This window comes from Musa acuminata, chromosome BXJ2-11 (genome assembly GCF_036884655.1).
Source record: "Musa acuminata AAA Group cultivar baxijiao chromosome BXJ2-11, Cavendish_Baxijiao_AAA, whole genome shotgun sequence".
In the NCBI taxonomy this organism is placed as follows: Eukaryota; Viridiplantae; Streptophyta; class Magnoliopsida; order Zingiberales; family Musaceae; genus Musa; species Musa acuminata.
The window spans coordinates 5,639,466-5,658,672 of record NC_088348.1 but is presented as its reverse complement, the minus strand read 5'-3'; the positions used below and the strand labels follow the sequence as shown (position 1 = coordinate 5,658,672).

The 19,207-nt window shown below is 39.6% G+C and overlaps 2 protein-coding genes across 2 annotated transcripts; both read right to left on the bottom strand.

Annotated features, from left to right (window-relative positions):
• Positions 1-1,962: 1,962 nt before the first annotated feature.
• Positions 1,963-3,932, bottom strand: LOC135627844 (pentatricopeptide repeat-containing protein At2g45350, chloroplastic-like). Its single transcript, XM_065134220.1, has one exon. The coding sequence runs from the start codon at positions 3,880-3,882 to the stop codon at positions 1,978-1,980; it is 1,905 nt and encodes a 634-aa protein (XP_064990292.1). The 5' UTR covers positions 3,883-3,932; the 3' UTR covers positions 1,963-1,977.
• Positions 3,933-7,674: 3,742 nt separating this feature from the next.
• On the bottom strand, positions 7,675-17,490 carry LOC103970598 (HVA22-like protein k). Its single transcript, XM_009384432.3, has 8 exons — positions 17,328-17,490; positions 15,663-15,721; positions 13,662-13,759; positions 11,791-11,842; positions 9,710-9,773; positions 9,065-9,160; positions 8,580-8,652; positions 7,675-8,090 (listed from the first exon to the last, which is right to left on the bottom strand). Exons 1-8 carry the CDS (start codon positions 17,358-17,360, stop codon positions 7,957-7,959), a joined length of 609 nt encoding a protein of 202 aa, XP_009382707.2. The 5' UTR covers positions 17,361-17,490; the 3' UTR covers positions 7,675-7,956.
• Between the last annotated feature and the right edge of the window lie 1,717 nt (positions 17,491-19,207).

Genomic DNA, 19,207 nt, shown 5'->3' with positions numbered 1-19,207 from the left:
GAGATAAGGTGCATGTGCCCAGAAGCTCCCTTAATCTTTGACACAATGCAAGATGAGTCCGCTCCGTTAGAATGAAGGACCCATGGAACAATATAATCATACTCTTGCCTCTGCAAGAGTTCGTGTCCTTGACCTCTGTCTAAGGAAAGCACTGTGCCTCTGCTCCATGTTCCAACTTCTATGCTGGCTCCCTTCATGCGGCTTGGGTACTTCGCCAAGTTACACCCAAGTTGCTCCGCTCCTCGTTTTTGCATTGAGTCGATGGTGGCCCTCGCGCCCACCATTCCACGGGTCAGCCCTCCCTTGAGTCCGATCTCCACATCGACTCCAAGTGTGCCTTCATTTAAGTTGCTTTGGGTCGCTCCCCCACTTGATCTCGCAATGCATCCACCAATGCATTCTCTCAAGCGAGATCATACGACGACTCCTCGCCGCTTGCTCAGTCCATCGAGCTTCGTGGAGTTGTTGTTTGTTGAGGTACTCCTCCTCAACATGTGAGGTCCATCCCACATGATTCTCCCTCTGGAGAGCCGGGACTTATCCCTCCTGGATAACTATCCTGTTGGAGCAACATTTCTCTTCGTTTCGGAGACCACCATCCCCTTGGACTACTCCGATCTGCTGAACAAACTGTGCATTGTTTTGCCTCTTGCAAACGCACTTGCTAGATTGTGACTCCCCGTCAGTACAGTCCCCGCTGCACCCCTCAAGGCCTAGCAACATGCTGAACTCGTTGCACACTTCAGCCTCCTACGGACGTATCCTTCACATGCCGAAGAGAAAGTTTCAATGCTCCATAGCACCGAGTTTCGGTCGCCTTGGGATGGCCACGAACATTCCATCGTCCGCATACAAGCCCATGCATGAGTACCAAATTCTTCGAGTTAGCAATTCCCCTCACCTCTGTGAGCTTTGTAGAACTCTTTTGGTCATTGAACAACTCATTCCACCTTGGATGGTCTCATCCTTTTCCAAGCGCCTCGCTTGTCTTGAGCATCATCAAGTATAGTTATCAACGTTGAGCCGTAGCTCAAACTCAGCCATCCCAACCTTTGTTCGCTCCGCATTCTTCCAAGCTTGTATGTTCTCGTGGTGCCTCTTGCGCGAAGGGTTGGCTATTTCTCTGAATGCCAATCTCAGATGTCCGCTCCTCTGAGCGACTCATTTTCCCTACATCTCCATGCCCGTTTTCCCCCAAACGGTCGCGCGTGTACTGACTGCCCTCAACGCAGCCTCGCTAGGTCCCTCACGTTTGCTTGCTAAGTGTTTCTATGAGTGCTTGTCTCGCTCTGATACCATCTGTCACGGACTTAGCTGGTTTTGCCTAAGTCGTGCGGCACCCTTGCGTGTCCGTCCGCAAAGGTCAGCCTCTCCGAAGCCTCCCATTGTCCCTCAGGACCACCAGAAGAGAGCACGGGTTAGAGAGAACGCCTCAATCGGGATCCACAAGCAAACATCTCTGAAAAACACTTCATAGACAATGCAAATTACAAACAGACTTTACAAGCTCTGAACAGTGGCACAACAAAGAGGTAAAATGGTCCATTACAGACTGAAAATCTCTCGCACGTGTCCACATGACACAACCTTTATTTACAAGCCTAAAGAGGCCACCAACTCAACTAAAATGAGACTATTAAGCCTTCGGTCGCTCCTTTACATACTGTACAAGATATGAACATGCCAAAAGACACGAACATACATAAGCATTACATCAAACACCTTGTTTAGAAGTTTGTCCGTGACAGCGCGGGGTCAAACGGTGGAGTCGTTGACCGAGAGCGGGTGACATCGGCGCATGTCAAATTGGCGTTTACGCCCACTTCCTTGGGCAGTGCGTTGTCCAAGTATGGCTGACGTCGTGGCGTATTACGTCAAATTTGTTTTTACCCCTATCAACAATCTCCAGCACTAGGCTAAGAGATACTTCAGAATCCTATTGACCAACATTGTGGATAGAACTAACACAAATAAACTTCATGAACGTGTATATTCCAATGAAGTTGTTGAACTATACATGTTGGATGCACAAAACAAGTCCGATGAAGAACTTGCTTCTTTGGCTTGAGGGCACGAGTAATCCCCTACGACGAACTCGTGGACGATACCATCGAGTTCGATCCAGCTGCATCCAGGAACCTTTTTAAGGTCCTTCTCCCTCATCATCGTCCTCACCTTCCTCACATCGCCCCACATCCCTACACCAGCATAGAGATTAGAGAGCAGAACACATGTACTAGAATCCCAAGCCCCCCCTTGGGTTAAACCTTTCAGTAGCTTTTGGCCCATGCCAACATTCCTGTGGTTCCTACAAGCACTAAGCAATGATCTCCAAACCACATCGTTTGGCTCGATCGGCATACTTCGAATCAGATTCAAAGCCTCTTCCAACTGCCCTGCTCGGCCAAGGATGTCGATCATGCATGCGTAGTGCTGCACCTTTGGCTCCAAGGCATAGTCTCTTCTCATGATCTCAAAGCACATCAAGCCCTCCTTCACCAAACCTGCGTGGCTACAAGCGTTCAGAACTCCGATGAATGTAATGTCGTCCGGCTTCAATGAGCATCGTTTCATCTCCCAGAAGAGTTGAAGAGCCAAATTGCCACGCCCATGAATGGCCAAACCACCGATCATGGCATTCCAGTGATCCACACTTGTTCCTGAAGTCTCGAACACCTTCAAGGCATCCTCCAATCGACCACATTTTGAGTACATGTCGACCAGCGCCACGCCCAGTTGACCATCTAAAGCCAATTTGGTCCTCTCAATATAATCATGAATGGCTATCCCATCATCAACACGACCCAATTCCGCAATCGCCGTGAGAGCGGTTGCTAGAGTGGTTATATCGGGAGCACGGTTGCCTTTCGCTTGCAACTCAGTGAAGAGATTCAAGGCTTCGAGGTGACGTCCGTTCTTGACATAGCCATCCATCATGATGTTCCAAGTGATGACATCCTTCTCTGGCATCAGCTCGAAGAATTGTTTGGCCAAGTCGATGCGCCCGATTCCTGTATAACCATCAATCATAGTAGCCCAAGATATGACATCCCTCACAGGCATTCGCTCGAACAAGTCCTCTGCATCGACCAACCTCCCGCACTTGATGTAGCCATCGATCATCAGATTCCAAGAAACCAAGTCTCTTTCGGGCATTGAATCGAATAATTCACGAGCAACATCAATCATGTCGATGGATGCTGCGTAGCCACCAAGCATCGTATTCCAAGTCACCGTATTCTTTTTGCCATTATCCATTTCATCGAAGAGCTTTTGGGCTGCTACCACGTTCCCATCCTTGAGGTACCCATCTATCATCGAATTCCAAGAGATCGCGTCCCTTTCGGTAATCCTGTCAAACACTCGTCGCGCAATCTCAGGCAACCCGCATTTGGAGTAGAGCGCGATCAAGCCGTTCTGGAGGTAGAGATTGGAGGCGAGGTCGCTTTTGAGGAGGACGGCGTGGATCTGCGAGCCCTCTCGGAGGGAAGGTATGCGGGAGCAGGCGTTGAGTGCCAGCGACAAGGCGAACTTGTCTGCGGCGACGCCGTCGAAGAGCATGAGCGCGAAGGCCAGGACGGCGTCCCGGGGTCCACCGCCTCCGTCGCGGGAAGCGCCGATGAAGGCGTTCCAGAGGAAAGGCCGGTCGTCGGCGGCGGGGAGAGAGAAGAAGATGCGGCGAGCGAGGCTGCGGAGGGGAGGGTGGGGGGAGGCGAAGAGGCGGCGAAGGAGGAGGGATGGGTGGCAGAGGAGAAGGCCGGTGGTGACGAGGCGGGCGTGGAGCTGACGGGCATCGCGGTGGGTGCGGCATCGGGGGAGGAGGGCGAGGGTGGAGTCGGCGATGTCGAGGGGCGCGGTGGGGCGCGCGAGGAATGGCCGCATGGCTAATGCAGTCGTTTGCCTTACCCGCCCAGTCACAACGAGGTCCGCTCACTACCAGAACGCGGATAGCGATGATTCTATTATGCATGATTTTTCGGGAAAATATCCGTATTTTATTTTATTTTTCTTAAAAGTAATTTTAAAAATAAGTCATATATATATATATATATATATATATATATATATATATATATATATATATATGTTTGGTGTTAATTTCTCAAGCCACAAAAAAATATATATTTCATGAAAGGCATTATCTTGCTACATTATGGGGAAAGAGTACGTGAAGGGCTTAGCAAAAATACTCTGAAATGTATTAACAAAGGCGTTATGGTCAATCATTCTTCCGTAAAGTCTACCAGAGGATGTGCGGATTACTAATGCTTCGGGGGAGGGGAGAGGGAGGGGGAGGCTCAATCTGCATGCATTCCTGCAGCCACGCCTCGCAGATGCATGAAGTCATGCACTCATCCGTATCCGTGCCGGCCGAGCTACTCCTCGTCTCATTTCTCACCTTCACCTCCGGCGGGCCGACCAGTGACTGCACCCAGGAAACATCGGGCTCCTCGGCCCATGGCGACCGACCCAACAACCCTCCGAGCACCTCCTCTTCGTCCATCTCGCGTGGAGCTACCCACTTGCTGGACCAGGAAAAGATTGGCGAAGGCGATTGGTGGTCTCGAGCGCCGAGGCGGAAGCTCACATCTGGTGGCGTGATCGGGAGTGCCGAGCCCGGTAGGGGAGAAGGGAACTTGGATACGTTGGCGTCGATGCTCGGGTACAAGCTGTGATGTTGCTGCTGCTGCGGCGGCCGCGGACTGAGTTGATCGGAGTCGTACCTTGTGGGCGAAGATATGTCCGCGGCAAAGGGGGGGACAAGGTGGGTTTGGTGCATCAGTTGCGCGGAAGATTCACCAAAAGGGATGTGAATTCCGGTGGCATAGAAATCATGGAGTCCAGGGAGACGCAGCAGCACCGGCGCTGCGCGAAGCTCTTCGGATGTGTGGGCGAAGAAGCAGACGCGGCGAGCGCAGCGGCCGCCGTCCCTGCACATCACCGTGCGGTACTGCGTGGGGTGAAGCCAGCGCTCGAAGACGCCGTGGGCGAACCGGCACAAATCGCCCCTGGTGCACCCGCCTCGGCGGAAGGCGGGGCAGGGGAACCAGGCAGCGTACCGGTACTTGATCGGATCCCGACGCCTCGCCGTCTCGCCGGGATGAACGAAGGGGCACGCCGTCCAGTCGTGGACGTACGCCCGCGTGCACGGCAACACCTTGAAGCAGAACATGCGGAACTCGTCGGTACTGTAGATGCCGTCGTCGATTCGGAGGTCGGGAAGGAAGGGGTCGACGGGGTACTCCCTCTTCTTCTTCTCCGTCACCTTCAAGGTCGACGCAAAGCCAAGCTCGCCGTCGTCTCCGGAGACGATAGCATTGCCCAGAGCTCGTCGGATGATGCCCAAGGGTTCGATCGGGGAAGGGGGAGGAGATGTCTTCTGTCGCGAGCGAGAACGACAGCTACCTCCGCCGCACATGTCTGCGCTCAGGGAAGGCCTTCGACAGTACCTGCGATTGCAGTCACGGTCTTATAGGAGGAGGCGGCCGTGGATTTATAGTAACGAGAAAGAAATAAATGGATATGAACAAATCTATGAGTGAGATGTGATTCTGTCGCGATTCGGAATGGAGATTTCGGGGGTCGGAGAGGAAGAAGACGGTGACGTGGCGACGTTATGAGGAGATCTGATCCACTGTAAAATTTGGAAGTTTAAAGACGTTCACACCGAACGATTCCTCAAAATCCAATCAATGACATACAGACAAGGAAGGATCGAAGCGCGGAATGGAAGCCGCTCGTGGTATGGATGTACGGTTTGACTCTGAGGATGAAGTCAACCGTACTGGCGATGAGGAATGAGCTAGCTGGGGGCAGGGGGCCCACACTCTCCTTGGTTTGACCAAACGTGAGTGATGGGTTTGGGTCATTCGAGTTGACTCGATCGGTGTAAGTACCCAAGTCGAGTTGAGTTGACTTGGATCATCACTACTACACCCACGAGAAAAGCCCAAAAAGAGAAACGGATGATCTGAGATGATTTTGTACTTCAAAATGATGTGATTCAAAGGATAAGCTGACATTTATTGGGAGTGATATATAAAGACTTCCATCGGTTTCTTCAAAACGTATGTGGAACCAATTATTTTCTTTCGGTTACAAGAAATAATAGGAAAAAACGAATTCTAATCCCCAAAAGGAACAATAAATAGTTGATTAGCATCAACAACACTGTTATTTCTTTTAAAGCTTCTCCTTCTCCTCCTATAATATTGGACTGATCAAAATCTTAGCTTATATCCAATAATATGGCACCCAAAATTTGCGTTTCAATACTATATGTATTATTGAAATCATGTACGGATATTTGTTTTCCTGGAGACTAAAAATTGTTCGATAATGGGAAGGCCAAGGAGGATTCCATATATCAACTTAATAATGGCGTTGGCAAACATCTGATGTTGCTACTTGGGGCAGGGCAGATTAAGGATTTGTGATCTTGGCACTTGTGCTCCTCTAATTTGCTACCAAAAATCCACGCTAATGTTCATATCGATCGAGATTGAATCAACCATGAGGTTTAATGCATGCATCAACAATAGTTACCTACCAGGTATTATTTCCTAGTTTTCAATGTAAAATCTCAAGGGATTAATGGCGAATTTTTAGACACAGTTGAAGTTCCAGAAAACTTTACCCAGCTTCATTAAAACTCTGCAGGGATAAATATGGGTGGCAGGAGAACATAATTGTTGATTTGTATCTGGGTTTGATGACTTGATCCGCATGGGAAAACATATAGGTTTAGAGATTGATTGCAGGATGGTCAATATATGCATATAGTCTTCAAATTGTAAAGGAACAATGTACTGACTGAGGCTAGTCTTCTCAAATTTCAAGCACATAAGCTATCCAATAACTGAATAATCTAAATTTCTAGCACATAAACAATCAAATAACTGAATAAGTTAAATTTCTAGCACATAAACCATGCAATAACTGAATAATCTAGTCAGAGTGGTGGGCTATTTGGATGCACTTACCAAAGCCTCCCATCATAGTCAAATCTGATTCTCTAGGCTGTGTTGCTTTGTAATATATAGATCAAGGCCTACTCTTTAGCACCTGCAAAATATCTGTAAAGATATATTTAAACTGGCTAAATCTGTGGTTGTTTTACCTTTTGAGCATTGTCACTCGCAACCTTACCAATCAAGCAAGGTTTTTTTTTTTTTGTTCTTTCCAATCTCATGAGGAGAATTTAGTAATTTTCGGTCCCAGTTATGTAATTGAAAGTTGATATTTTCCTTGAAAAAAAAGAACTGGAGAATCTAGTCATTCAAAGATCAAGCAGATCAATATTGCAAATGAACCACAAAAACACACAGTGAAATATGTGATTGAGACACTAAAATTTATTCTTTCTAATAGAAAGCTCGGGGAACACAAGCACATTTTTTATAGGCTATCATGTCAAGGAATTCCGATAGAACACCTTTTAAGTACTTGTTCAGTGTTTATTTTTTGTTTTCTTCTAGGAACTCTGCAACCTTAGGAAGAATCCTTCCTGAAGAGAACACTGTAATTTATTTTTAATTTTTGGGTTGCGCCAAGTAGATCACTTGCAAGCATTAAGTTCCGGTAAAATTACTGTATCACATGCACATAAACTCAAATTAGATCTAATATGCCAACACTTGAAATAAAAAAAAAACTACATACAAGTATTTCCAGTTGAGAATAACCAAATACCATTTTTTTAATCAAAAACTAAGCTATTAATTATTGGACCTTCAGACACCTGAAGTTGGAACAGAAAAAAAGGGCACTCAAGGCATGGTTGTCCAAACCTATCACATAGAAATGTCCATGCTATAAATTGAGCACATACTTGTCACTAATAAACCTACAGATTTACATTCTACGTAACTGAAAGTATGAACAGGTTGAAACTATAGCATTGATTCTGGGCTTAACTAGATGATGTCCACGGAAAAATATTTGATCGGAATGCAGTCAGTTTGCAGTGTCAGAATCAGTGTCAGAACCTGAATCCTGGGATTGCACACTCATTTGCGTGTTTGGACCCCCAATGGTGCTTTGGCCATGCGGGTGCCCTGGATTGGTGATCTCCTTCACCATCTGATTTGCTGGCATAGAAAGAAAACAGAGTAACGTTTCAAGCATATAAATGATATTTCAAGACAACTACAGCATATGATATGTCCGATCAGCGGAAAATTGCCAACATGAAGTAACATAAGGTATGAATGGTAGAATGCTAACCATGAAGAGCACATAATTCCCACTGCTTCCAAATTTCCTTTGACATGTCAGATAAGAAACAATGCCATTGTTCTCAAATAAATATTTGTAACTCTTTGACACATTAGGAATGATGATGGAAGAATGTTTATCGATAAAAAAAATGACATGGAAGAGGTCTAAAGAGAGTTTCTTTATGTTAGCTTGTTCTTCATCCAACTGTTACATGCTAAATAACCTGGACAGAAAAGACCCTTGGAGGAGCTTCCCTCAACTTCAATGTTCCATATAGGTCAATATCATGTGCAAAAGAATAACAAAGTGCAGAACCTACTAATTTTATGCTGCTTTTGTAAGATGAAAGGTGTTTTTACCTGTCATTGCACACCTCAGAACCACAGCCTTCACTAACTGGATTTCTCCTTGGTGATTGCTAACGAACTTCTCCTGAAATTAGGAAAAGTATAGATTTATTACCATCTTTAAAGTATTCAAGAAGCATATTTTAGGAGCATCATATTAATGGCACTGAATCCGATCTCCTGACTAGTTTAATATATAGCAAACCCATCATTGTCCTTAAAGGGTAGCCTAAAGCATCCAAGATCAACTGCTCTACATAAATATCTGTTCCTAGTACACTTGGAAATATGAATAAGATTTTGAGCATATATCAACAAAGACGACTATTGTGATACTCTGCATGGTTGTTTATCAACAATTCCCATGTAAAAAATAGGTCACATCATTAAAAATAACAGATCCCTTCTCAAACCATGTAGCAAAAGGAATGACTCAGTAAAGAGTTCCAAAAATACTTGCGTTAGAAAAAAGAATAGATGCATGGAAAGAAACATACAATTTCATGGGACAAGAAGTTAAGAAGTTGATCAACTTTAGCTTGATGTTTCAGTAGGAATGGTCGCAGGTGTTTTGCATATAAATATTTTGATCCCTGTAAGAATAAAGGAAACGATGGTTGTCAGACTCCAACTAGATAAATGTAGAAAGATAACTGTAGGCACTAAATAAGTCAAGCGGCATTGATGCATGGAGTAATAATTAATGCTCAAGAATTGATAGTTATTCATCCTTCTGTCCTAAAATTTGAAAATCAAATTGATTATTTTCAATAAAGTGGCAAAACATGCAGATGGCATATGGTTGCTGAATTTGGTAGCCAGCAATAAACCATTAAGGAAATCAGACATTTAAAATTCTCTACATAAATTGGAAGGGGACTTAGGGATCAAGGATCTTAATTACACCAAAATTGCTCTACATCCAAAAGGAATCATCGCCCAAGTCTATATCACAGTTCCCAGACTTTTACTATGTAGAAGTCATGTCCATATCTTATCCTGCATGGTTATTTTTCTAAACGACTAAAAGCAACAACATGTTTCAAAAAATAATTCTATTTCAAAGCCATGAATGTAATGAGGTTATTTCAGTAGACAAGAAAATTTGGATATTGTAGATGTACTAGTGCAGATTGGCTTACATAACCAGACGGAAGTTGTAGCCAAACAAGGAAGGCAAACTTAATGTGGTAGTAGAACGGACACCTGCAGAAAATGAAATGACCAGATTGACATATTGAACATCTTTCAAGCAAGTTCAGTGTAAGATTCCTAAAAGCAGAACTAATGGCAAAAAGTAAAAAAGAAAAAACAGAGCACATAGTCAATAGATAATATAGGTTAGATTGTTTTTGATATTTTATACAAGATAAGAGCAGCAAGAATAAATCATTTCACATAACTTCAGCCAAATTTGATCATGTACAGAATTTACATGATTTCGAATTCAGCCATAATTTTATGCCCCATTAAAAGAACTGTTATATCATCAAAAGAGAACATTTTCAGCTACTTATCAACCTTTAAGTGCAGCTGACTAAAAACATTACCCGGTTCCCAATCTGACAAGAGCTAAGCAGATGAAACATAATAGTTTAAGAACTAAGAACATTATAAAGGCCTCTAATACAGCCATTGAGTTACCTCACAGGCTCACATGAAGAAAACTAAATGGACCACACACACTTCTTTGGTTATTTGGTATAAACAATCCCTGCAATTTACACACTTGTTTCCAGTATTAGGGGGTGTGTTATAAGGTCGATTTTATATACGGTTATTGAGTAGTTTCTCTAACAACTGTCAACATGATGAGTTGGGTTAGGCTTTGGTCACACAACCAACCAGACCAGAAATGACCTATTGAGGGGTCAAGAATCATCGACCAAAACTTACAGCAGCAACTCAACTGGTTAACCCAGCCCAACTTGCCTAATGGATGAGAAAATAGTTATCATAACCAAGGTTTTAAATCTTGGTTCAATACTGCGTTCGGTAGCTTATCAAACCCAATTGGTCCAGTATATTACTGTTTGATCAATTTGTTAAATGCATGGTTTAGTAAAATTATAAAAAATAGCATGGATACACAACATATAGTAAACATAATATTTTCTGATTTTATCTAACCTTGTTGCTATCTTTTTTTGTTTATACTTCTCCTTATCTTTTTTTTTTCCTTTCCTCATCTTTCTTTCTTCCTTTTTATTTCCATCTTCCACCTCTTCTCCTGCACCATCAACCCTCTCCTATTCCTCATCAACCAGTGGGATGTAGTGGGGGCATCAAAGAAATCTGACCTTTCAAGGATGATGGCATGATCAGAAAAAAGGCATGGCAATACTATTGGGAGTAGGGAATGGAGATCAGGACATTTAGTCTTTAATGAACGTCCCCAGTTTTTCTCAATGTAACCATTTCAAACAGTTTGCACAAGAACCAACCAGGTCTGCAGTTTATTCTGAGTTCCCGGTTTTACCAGTCAGATAGGTTGGTATCTAACAATTCTGATAACTATGGATGGAACTGTATTGGAAAAATGAAAAGCTTATGGGCCAATATTTGAAGAAACAAGAGAACAGGTCAATAGCAGTTGAAGCAACAAATAGAGTGCTCAAAGGTAGGGAGGCAGATGATGCTACTAAGAGAGCTAAGGTGAGATAGCACGAGTATGCAGAAAGAAAGCAAATGTAGACCTAAATACACATTTCATCTGATAAGTCTTGATTACTAAGATTTTTGTCAAATATAGACCTGAAATAAAGAATTTAAATGCTGATGATTCACAAGCTAAGTAAGGCATAAAGAGGTTCGATATTGAATCCATTTGTTCTGTAAAATTTGCACCAACTAAAAGAGTAACCCTAGTACACACAGGTTCTAGCCAATACAGAGCCTAGGAAAGGTCAACTTATGTAGCCTTACTCCTACAAGTTAAAACTTTAAACCATTTCTCGGTTTGTGTATTATCCTTTCGCAGGTGGCACACCAATTTTCTTAGTATCATTCAATTTTATCATGTCTTCAAAGAAAAATAATGTGTTCAAATTTGCACCAACTATCAAATAGAAAGGAGTAAAACAAACTTGGAACGGAATAATATGTTGAACATCTTGTAAGCATCAACCACAAACCAAAACCCTAAGTTAGAGAATGGAAAAAAGGAACCTTCACTCAAAAGGATTAATATATTCAAGCAAAAATTTCATAAAAAGAAATATACCAGTAAAGAAATTTGTCAGAGAGCACTTCCACCAGACTAAAAGATCCGTATACTGCATGTTTAAAAACAAATATGCTAGTTATCTTGGAACTACTCTAAATAATAAAGAACTTTACCAAAACTATAAATAAAAATTTAAAGACTCTTAATTTAACTAAGGATTTTAACTTGTATAAAGCTCATCATTGACTAAAGATCCATATAGCCAACCCCAAATACTTGGAAGTTGGAACATTACTTCCTGTTTCTTTGTTGTTGTTGTTACTTATGCTACCACCAATCTACATAACTAGTAAAGAAAATGACAATTTATTTTAAAATAGAATTGATGGTCATAAAAATGGAAGAGTGGGATAAAGGATTTGAATACTGGTCCGACACCCAAATATATATCTATCAAATGAAACAAGTCAGAACTTTGGTATGCTCTGTACATCGACCATAGCTGTCTTACCATCAAATAAGTGTACCTGTAAGCCCAATGTCCTGGGTGGTGACCATTCTTACCCGGTTCCCAAATTCATCTTATCTTCAGAACCCGATTTCAACCCTTCAGCAGCTCTCTTTTCTTATTTTCTCACATGTTTCCTCTAATTTTCTTGTTCTCAGCTAAACCTCAAGGTTTTTGGTCAAATCAAAATTAGATACAATGATTCTTGAAATTGTCTTCAAATTAAAGTAATTCCAAAGCTTTTTTGAACTAGTTATTTTGCTTATTTGGTTCATTTGAAGCTATTTTGCCGCTTGTGGTTCAAATTGAACCTACATGATTGATTATCAATTTCTCATGCTCCAATCCTGCATTCCCTATTCAGTTGAAGCTAGTTTTAAACATTTCTACCATGGATCTACTTGAATCTAGGCTAATTGGATTTATGCATTTCTAGCATGGATAAACTAAAATGTAGGTCAGATATCTGTAGTTTAGGTTGGATTTGTGTGTACTAGAGTTTCTTGGATCTACATGGAACCTCCGTAAATCTGGATGGATCTAAGGCAGATCCACATGAATTCAGCCGAATTCTGTGCCAACCCAACCAAGATCCAGGTAAATCTAGACTAGATCTGTCTAGATCTAATTTGCAACTGCTAGATCCAACTTAAAATAATGTGGATTCGACTAAGATCCACAAAGATCTATATTTTGTTTCCATTAAATATTTTAATTGTGTATATGAATGCTTCTTAATATTTGTATGAGAATGACACTAAAGCAAATAGAGTATCTGACTTGACAGACAGTACATTTATTGCTTAAAGTAATAAAGCAATAAAATATTGATCCAACTTGACAGACATCAGGCTCAAAATTCATAGAGCAATTATAATTGACTTCTAAGTTCTCACAAATATTCAGACAAGGAAATAATTTTGAAAGACTGTTGTAGAAAATCATCTACAGGACCTTTTAGCATATAATTTGCTTATCGATCTGTGGTAAAGTTAAAGTAGGCAACAAAAAAGTGTTGCCAAAAAAATATTTCTTCACAGTTATTTCATTTAAAAGATTAGGCAGGCCATAATCAAAATTCTTGATGGCGTGTTAAGAATAAGTGAAGATTGGATATGTGTCAGCTTCTGACAGTTCTTTGGGTTTGATAAACACACCTCAAAACAAGTCATGATCGAGTACATAATGTAACTATTAACATGACAAGATAGTGTCCATTTGAAGCTGGAACAACAAGTCTTGGATAAAATCCTCAATTTTGTGCCTATGAATCATCTATTTACAATAACAACAAGGAGGTGAAAAAAACAAAAAAACAAAAAAAACACATGTACAACTTATATGATAAAGGGACTAAGAGAAAAGAGGACATGTGTACACATTAAGTGTCAAGAGTAACAAAACATAACTATTTACCAACCTGCCCAATAGAGAAGCCACTTTTCTTGTTCATTCCTATTTTTATTCTCTATGGCCTTGAAAGTAGAGTAGACAGGCAAACCAATCCCTATTGTGCAGCTGCACAACCAAAGAAAAAGGAAATATTATACAGAGCTCATTCACTGAGGCGAAAGGGAAAACATGTAACCAAACTATGTTCAATATTTAAGCACTAAAAGGTAATCTTTCCTATCATAAAACCACTCCTATGCTAATGCAGCATACAGATAGCTAACATCAGCACCAACATCTAGATGTAAAAACAGTAAAATAGATCACAAAAAATCAGAACATATCCTACATAGAAACCAAAAGAAGATGAAAATTATATATGAAGATAAATTGATGCTTGAAAAGCAAAATTCATCAATGTTCAAACCAGTCCAACAATAAATTGCACAGGGCCAAGATATCAAACTTCCTCATAGCCCATGCAGTGGTGGTTGTAAATTTAACACAATGGTTTATAGGTTTGTGATATGCATAGTTGTCGTCACACTGAAAGCATAAGATAGAGTCTCTAACAAGTCAACAGCCACATGTTGGTCTTCCTAGGACAGTTAGATAGGTCCCCCATAAGGAGGAAGTTGAGTCTACAAGGCTAGTGGCCCAAAAACACAAACTTACTTATACAGACTCCAGAGTTGCCTCCAACAAGATCTGCTCTAACATTTGTGTTAGGCAACTAGATGAGAGCATGTAGATGGGCCACTAGGAATAGCTGGTAATAGAGGCAAAGAACTGACAAACTCTAGGTAGGGAGGATCTCCGTCGAAACCACAATACAGATATGGTTGGTTAAACTACGATTAATTTGCATGAGCAAGGTAAATCCATGTCTGCCAGAGCAGAGTTCAACCTAAAACTAGCATTCTAGACTCAAGGTTTAGCTCCGGTTACCAAGAGGGGTCTTAGTCAAGATTCTCGAGATGTGGCCTCAGGCTCTCAGAACATAACAGGGACACCTCATAGGATTCAAGAAGCCAAATGCTATACCTCATTGACTATCTCATTTAGAAGGCTTACCAATTGTCGACAGCAAGGATTAAAATACATATCGGTATGGATTTGTATGTCTTGACATAACAGCCAATCGGGATACATATCAGGCATTTGCCTAGTTCGGTCTGATACAGGTAAAAAATCCAGTAGGCTCCCCGTATCGGGCTTATCAAGTGATAAATATTCCAATACCAAATGGTATGCATGGTAAGCCTATTGCCCAACACCTGTATTTATTAAAAAATAGCAATTAGACAATTGTTATATCCTCTCTCTCTCTTCCTCTTTTTTTCTCCGCCTCCTTCCCATCACGTTGCCACCACCTCCTCCTTGTTGTGCCACTGCTGCCACCTCGTCCTTTGATACTCATCCTCCATCTCCATCATGAGAAAGATAAGAAAGATTTACAAGTCTAATTCAATTGTTCATTTATCATAATAAAAAATATTTCATCAATAAGAGCTTTTGAAGGATTCTCCAAGCAATTTAATAACTTCAATTGCCGATTTCTTATAATTTATAAATAACTTGATTAACAATACATTAATGCTACTAATATAATGGATGCAATTAATTTTTAACTAAAGCAACCAAAAGCCAATAAAACACAAACTGTCCTAAAACAAGCATCTCATATAGAATGAAATTCCTTGCAACTTTAAGATAACTTGCAACTTAATCACAAAGATCTAATAGTGGTCCCATAAGTGCTAGGTTAGGTTGGTATGATGAAGAAATGGACCACAAGATGAAACCAAGGTGACACATCTAGTCTGTCGTGGACATGAGATAGTGAGATGCTCTAAGAAGACCTCTTAAGAACCAGAGTCAACAGTTGACTTTTTAGGGGACGAAGCAGTGGCAGTTAGGATTAGAATCACATGGCACTCTAAGTTTTTTATTTAGGAATTCTGGAGTTTTTAAGAGAAAATGTTCCTACTTTTTTCCATTTAATGAAGTAAGAAGTATTAAAGCTCACCAAGCTGTTCTAGTAACAATGTTAGAAGTAAGCGGACATAACAGCAACCGCAATCCAACCTGCAGAATATATCTGATTTATGAGCTCAAGACAAGACAATAGACAATTAGTGACTCAATAAATATTACTCAAAAGTAGAATAATTAATCTGATATGTCACAAGAGTTTCAGAAAAAAGAATTAGTAACAACATAACTATATATTCAACTACAAAAGCTGGTAAAGAGCTTGAGTAGAGTAATGTTTCAAGCATCTGTAGGCACAAAGACAATATCAATTGCAAAAGTAAATTAAATATTTAAGTTGCATATATTGCAATCCATTGTTTTCTTAAGCATAGACTGAATCATATTAGTTTAGATTAAAGACAAGCTTTTACAACAAACGGTTTCAATGTATACAAACTCATTGGCAATTTAGCTAGTTTTAATAGCATTTATTTGATTCTCATAGTTAGTATTCAAATAACTTGTAAATTCTTTTTTCCAAATCCTATTTTATTAGAATCCATGTGAATGACAATTAATAGTATAAATCAGGCATGGGAATTTACTGGACCGTGTCATGTACCATTGCACCATGAGTTAGTATGCAGTTTGTACCAGACCCATATACAGAAATTGCAAAATTTGATTGTCCTAAACAAACTATAAAGTATAAACACTGAACCATTTACAGTAGTAGAATCATTCATCATGGAGAGGTTGATCTTAGAGTGAGAAATAATAGAAAAAGTTCTAGGCACGGGATTGCATCACCATATTACAGAAATCTAGTGTTATTGGAATTAAATAATAAATAATATTCAAAATGTTGAATAAAATGCAGCAAAATAGCATCCTATCCTTAATCTTAAGCAGGATCATATAAGGTTACATTTAAAAATTATTTCAATGAAAGAGTTCACTAATGTTGGCATTAAACTGTTGGAGGATTCCTACACAAAGAACAAGGGAGCCACTTGTGTGGTGAATGTCTTTGTTATTACCATCAATTAACCAGTTCAAATATAAAGGTAAAATAAGTCATAACCAGACTACCTTATTTCAATAAAACCATATTGACAAGCAAATGAAATAAATAGGTGAACAAATAAGTGAAATGTATTTCAAAGTTGATTTCCATTAGTGCCTTCACTCATATGCAGTAATCACCAAATTCATTTCGAATCCATGAAGTTATAACTAGGTAAGAAACAAGTAATAGCCGTATGCTAATAACCTCTGCACCACATGTGTTATTTTTTTTCGGACCAAAATGTGAACCATGTCCTTTCCATCTCCAATAACCAATGATCATCATCAAACTACCAATGTAGTCAACTAATTGAACATTGGACATCCTTTTCTGGATTATAAGTACAAATTAATGCATCTTCTAGCTAATAGAATCACTTTTACAACTTCTAGATGGATGAAACCCGTGCTTCTTGACTGAATCTTCAGATATCAATACCATGGGCAAAGATTTCAAATACCAATCAACCGTAACAAAAACATGCTATTTTTATTTAGATCGATTAATATACGATAAATCATGATATAAAGAGACCAAGAAACGTTATCATCGGAGTTCAAACAACCTGCAGCAGCATCTTAACATAATCAAATGCCTTCCAACAAACAGAAGAAAAAAAGGCGAGGCTAGGGTTGGGAGTCCACGGACCTCGGTGGGTATGGTGGAGGCAAGGAGGGCCATTCAGGCGAACCGCAGACAGGAGCGATTCAGGCGATCCCGCCTACCGATTCCTATCTATCACCGGCCCGGCGATGCTGAAGGAGAAATGGAATCTTGCCCTGGTTTAGTCGACGGGAGAGAGAGAGAGAGAGGAGCGGCTCGGATGCGTTATTTGAGACCAGCCGACCGTGTTGCGGATCCTCTCCAAGACTACGTTTAAATTCAAATATTCAAATACCGAGTCATACCCGTCCATTTTCGTGGACCCTGCCTGCAATTGCGGGACCCACGCCATCACTAACCCTTTCGGACTTCGGGTCGGGTGGCAGTCTGTCAATGGTGCGGCTCGCGTGACTTACGCCTGCGTGACGTAAGAGGATTTCCAACTTACGTGGCACGTTCTCTGGGTACATTACTTGGATATTAACGTGGCGGACGATATATGAGCTGTCCATATGGGCCCCACATTTGCCATTCGTTTCGCAGCTTAATTAGAAAAGCCTTAATTTTATTTGTTTCCCTCCTATTCACGGTTTCGTAATTATAAATATAAATATTATAAAAACAATCAAATTAGGACAAAAATAATGATACAATAATAACCTTTGTACTCTTTAACTTATTTTTTTTTAAAAATAAAATTTTAGGAGTTGAATTAATTACAAATAAGTCTTTTAATTACTGAAAACAGAAAAATGGTCAATTAGCATTTCATTATATATTTTTAATTTTATACACATTTTAGTTTTTTTTTTTTGGATAATAATATACCTATGTTACACTATTTTTATACAAAACCCAAAATAGTATAACTCACATCGATCTTTTTTGTAGAAATTCTTAAATTTTCTTTGAAAATAACTTATAAATATCTAAATGAATATTTTTTGTATTTCTAAGACACCAAAATAGATATATTTTATTTATTTCAATCATTTAAAAGAGTGAAATTAATTATATATTTTTTTTTATTTAAGGTAAATTTACCATAAATTTGGGATGAAAACCACTCAAATATTGCTATGGAAAGTTTTCTGAGGTTTTTAAGATATAAAAAAAATTTGAAGACTTGAATTAGGTTACATTATTCTTGGGATCCTATACAAAAACAATATAATCTTATCCAAAAAACATGTCATCTCTTTTAAAAATTCTTAATTTTTTTAAAAGACATACAAAAAACAAGCAAGTGTCTAAATAATATTTTTCGATTTATAAGCTATTAAAATAGTTTTTGTAATTTAAAGTGTAAATTATAATGTTTTATTCTATCCGATTTAAGATGAATTTACCATAACTTTGGGGCAAAGACACTTGACTATTACTATAGACCATTTTTTGAGATTTTAAGGACACAACAAAGTTTTTTTTAAATCTAAGCTACATTGTTTTTTAATTAGGTTATATTATTTTTGGGTCCTATATAAAAATAGTGTAACCCCATTAAAAAATAATGTAACTTCCATTTCCCTTTTCTTAAAAAAAAATTAAATTTATGCGAGTTCTTGAAAATAACCTAAATGACTATTTTTCTACTTTTAATCCATTAAATATTTTTTAAAATTTTTAAACTTATATATAATAAAAAATATCATTTTTTTTATTTTGCACATTTAAGGTGAATTTATCACAACTTGAATATTATTGTAGAAGATTTTTTTAATGTCTTAAGGAAACAAACAAATAAATAAATAAATCTTGAAGACATAAGCTTAATATTATTTTTCGGATCCTATATAAAAATAATATAATTATTCTAACTCACGTTTTATTTTTTCCTTTGAATTTTTAAAATTTTAGGAACCCTTCTAAATAATTTACAAAATAAATCAAGTTACTATTATTATTATTATTATTATTATTATACG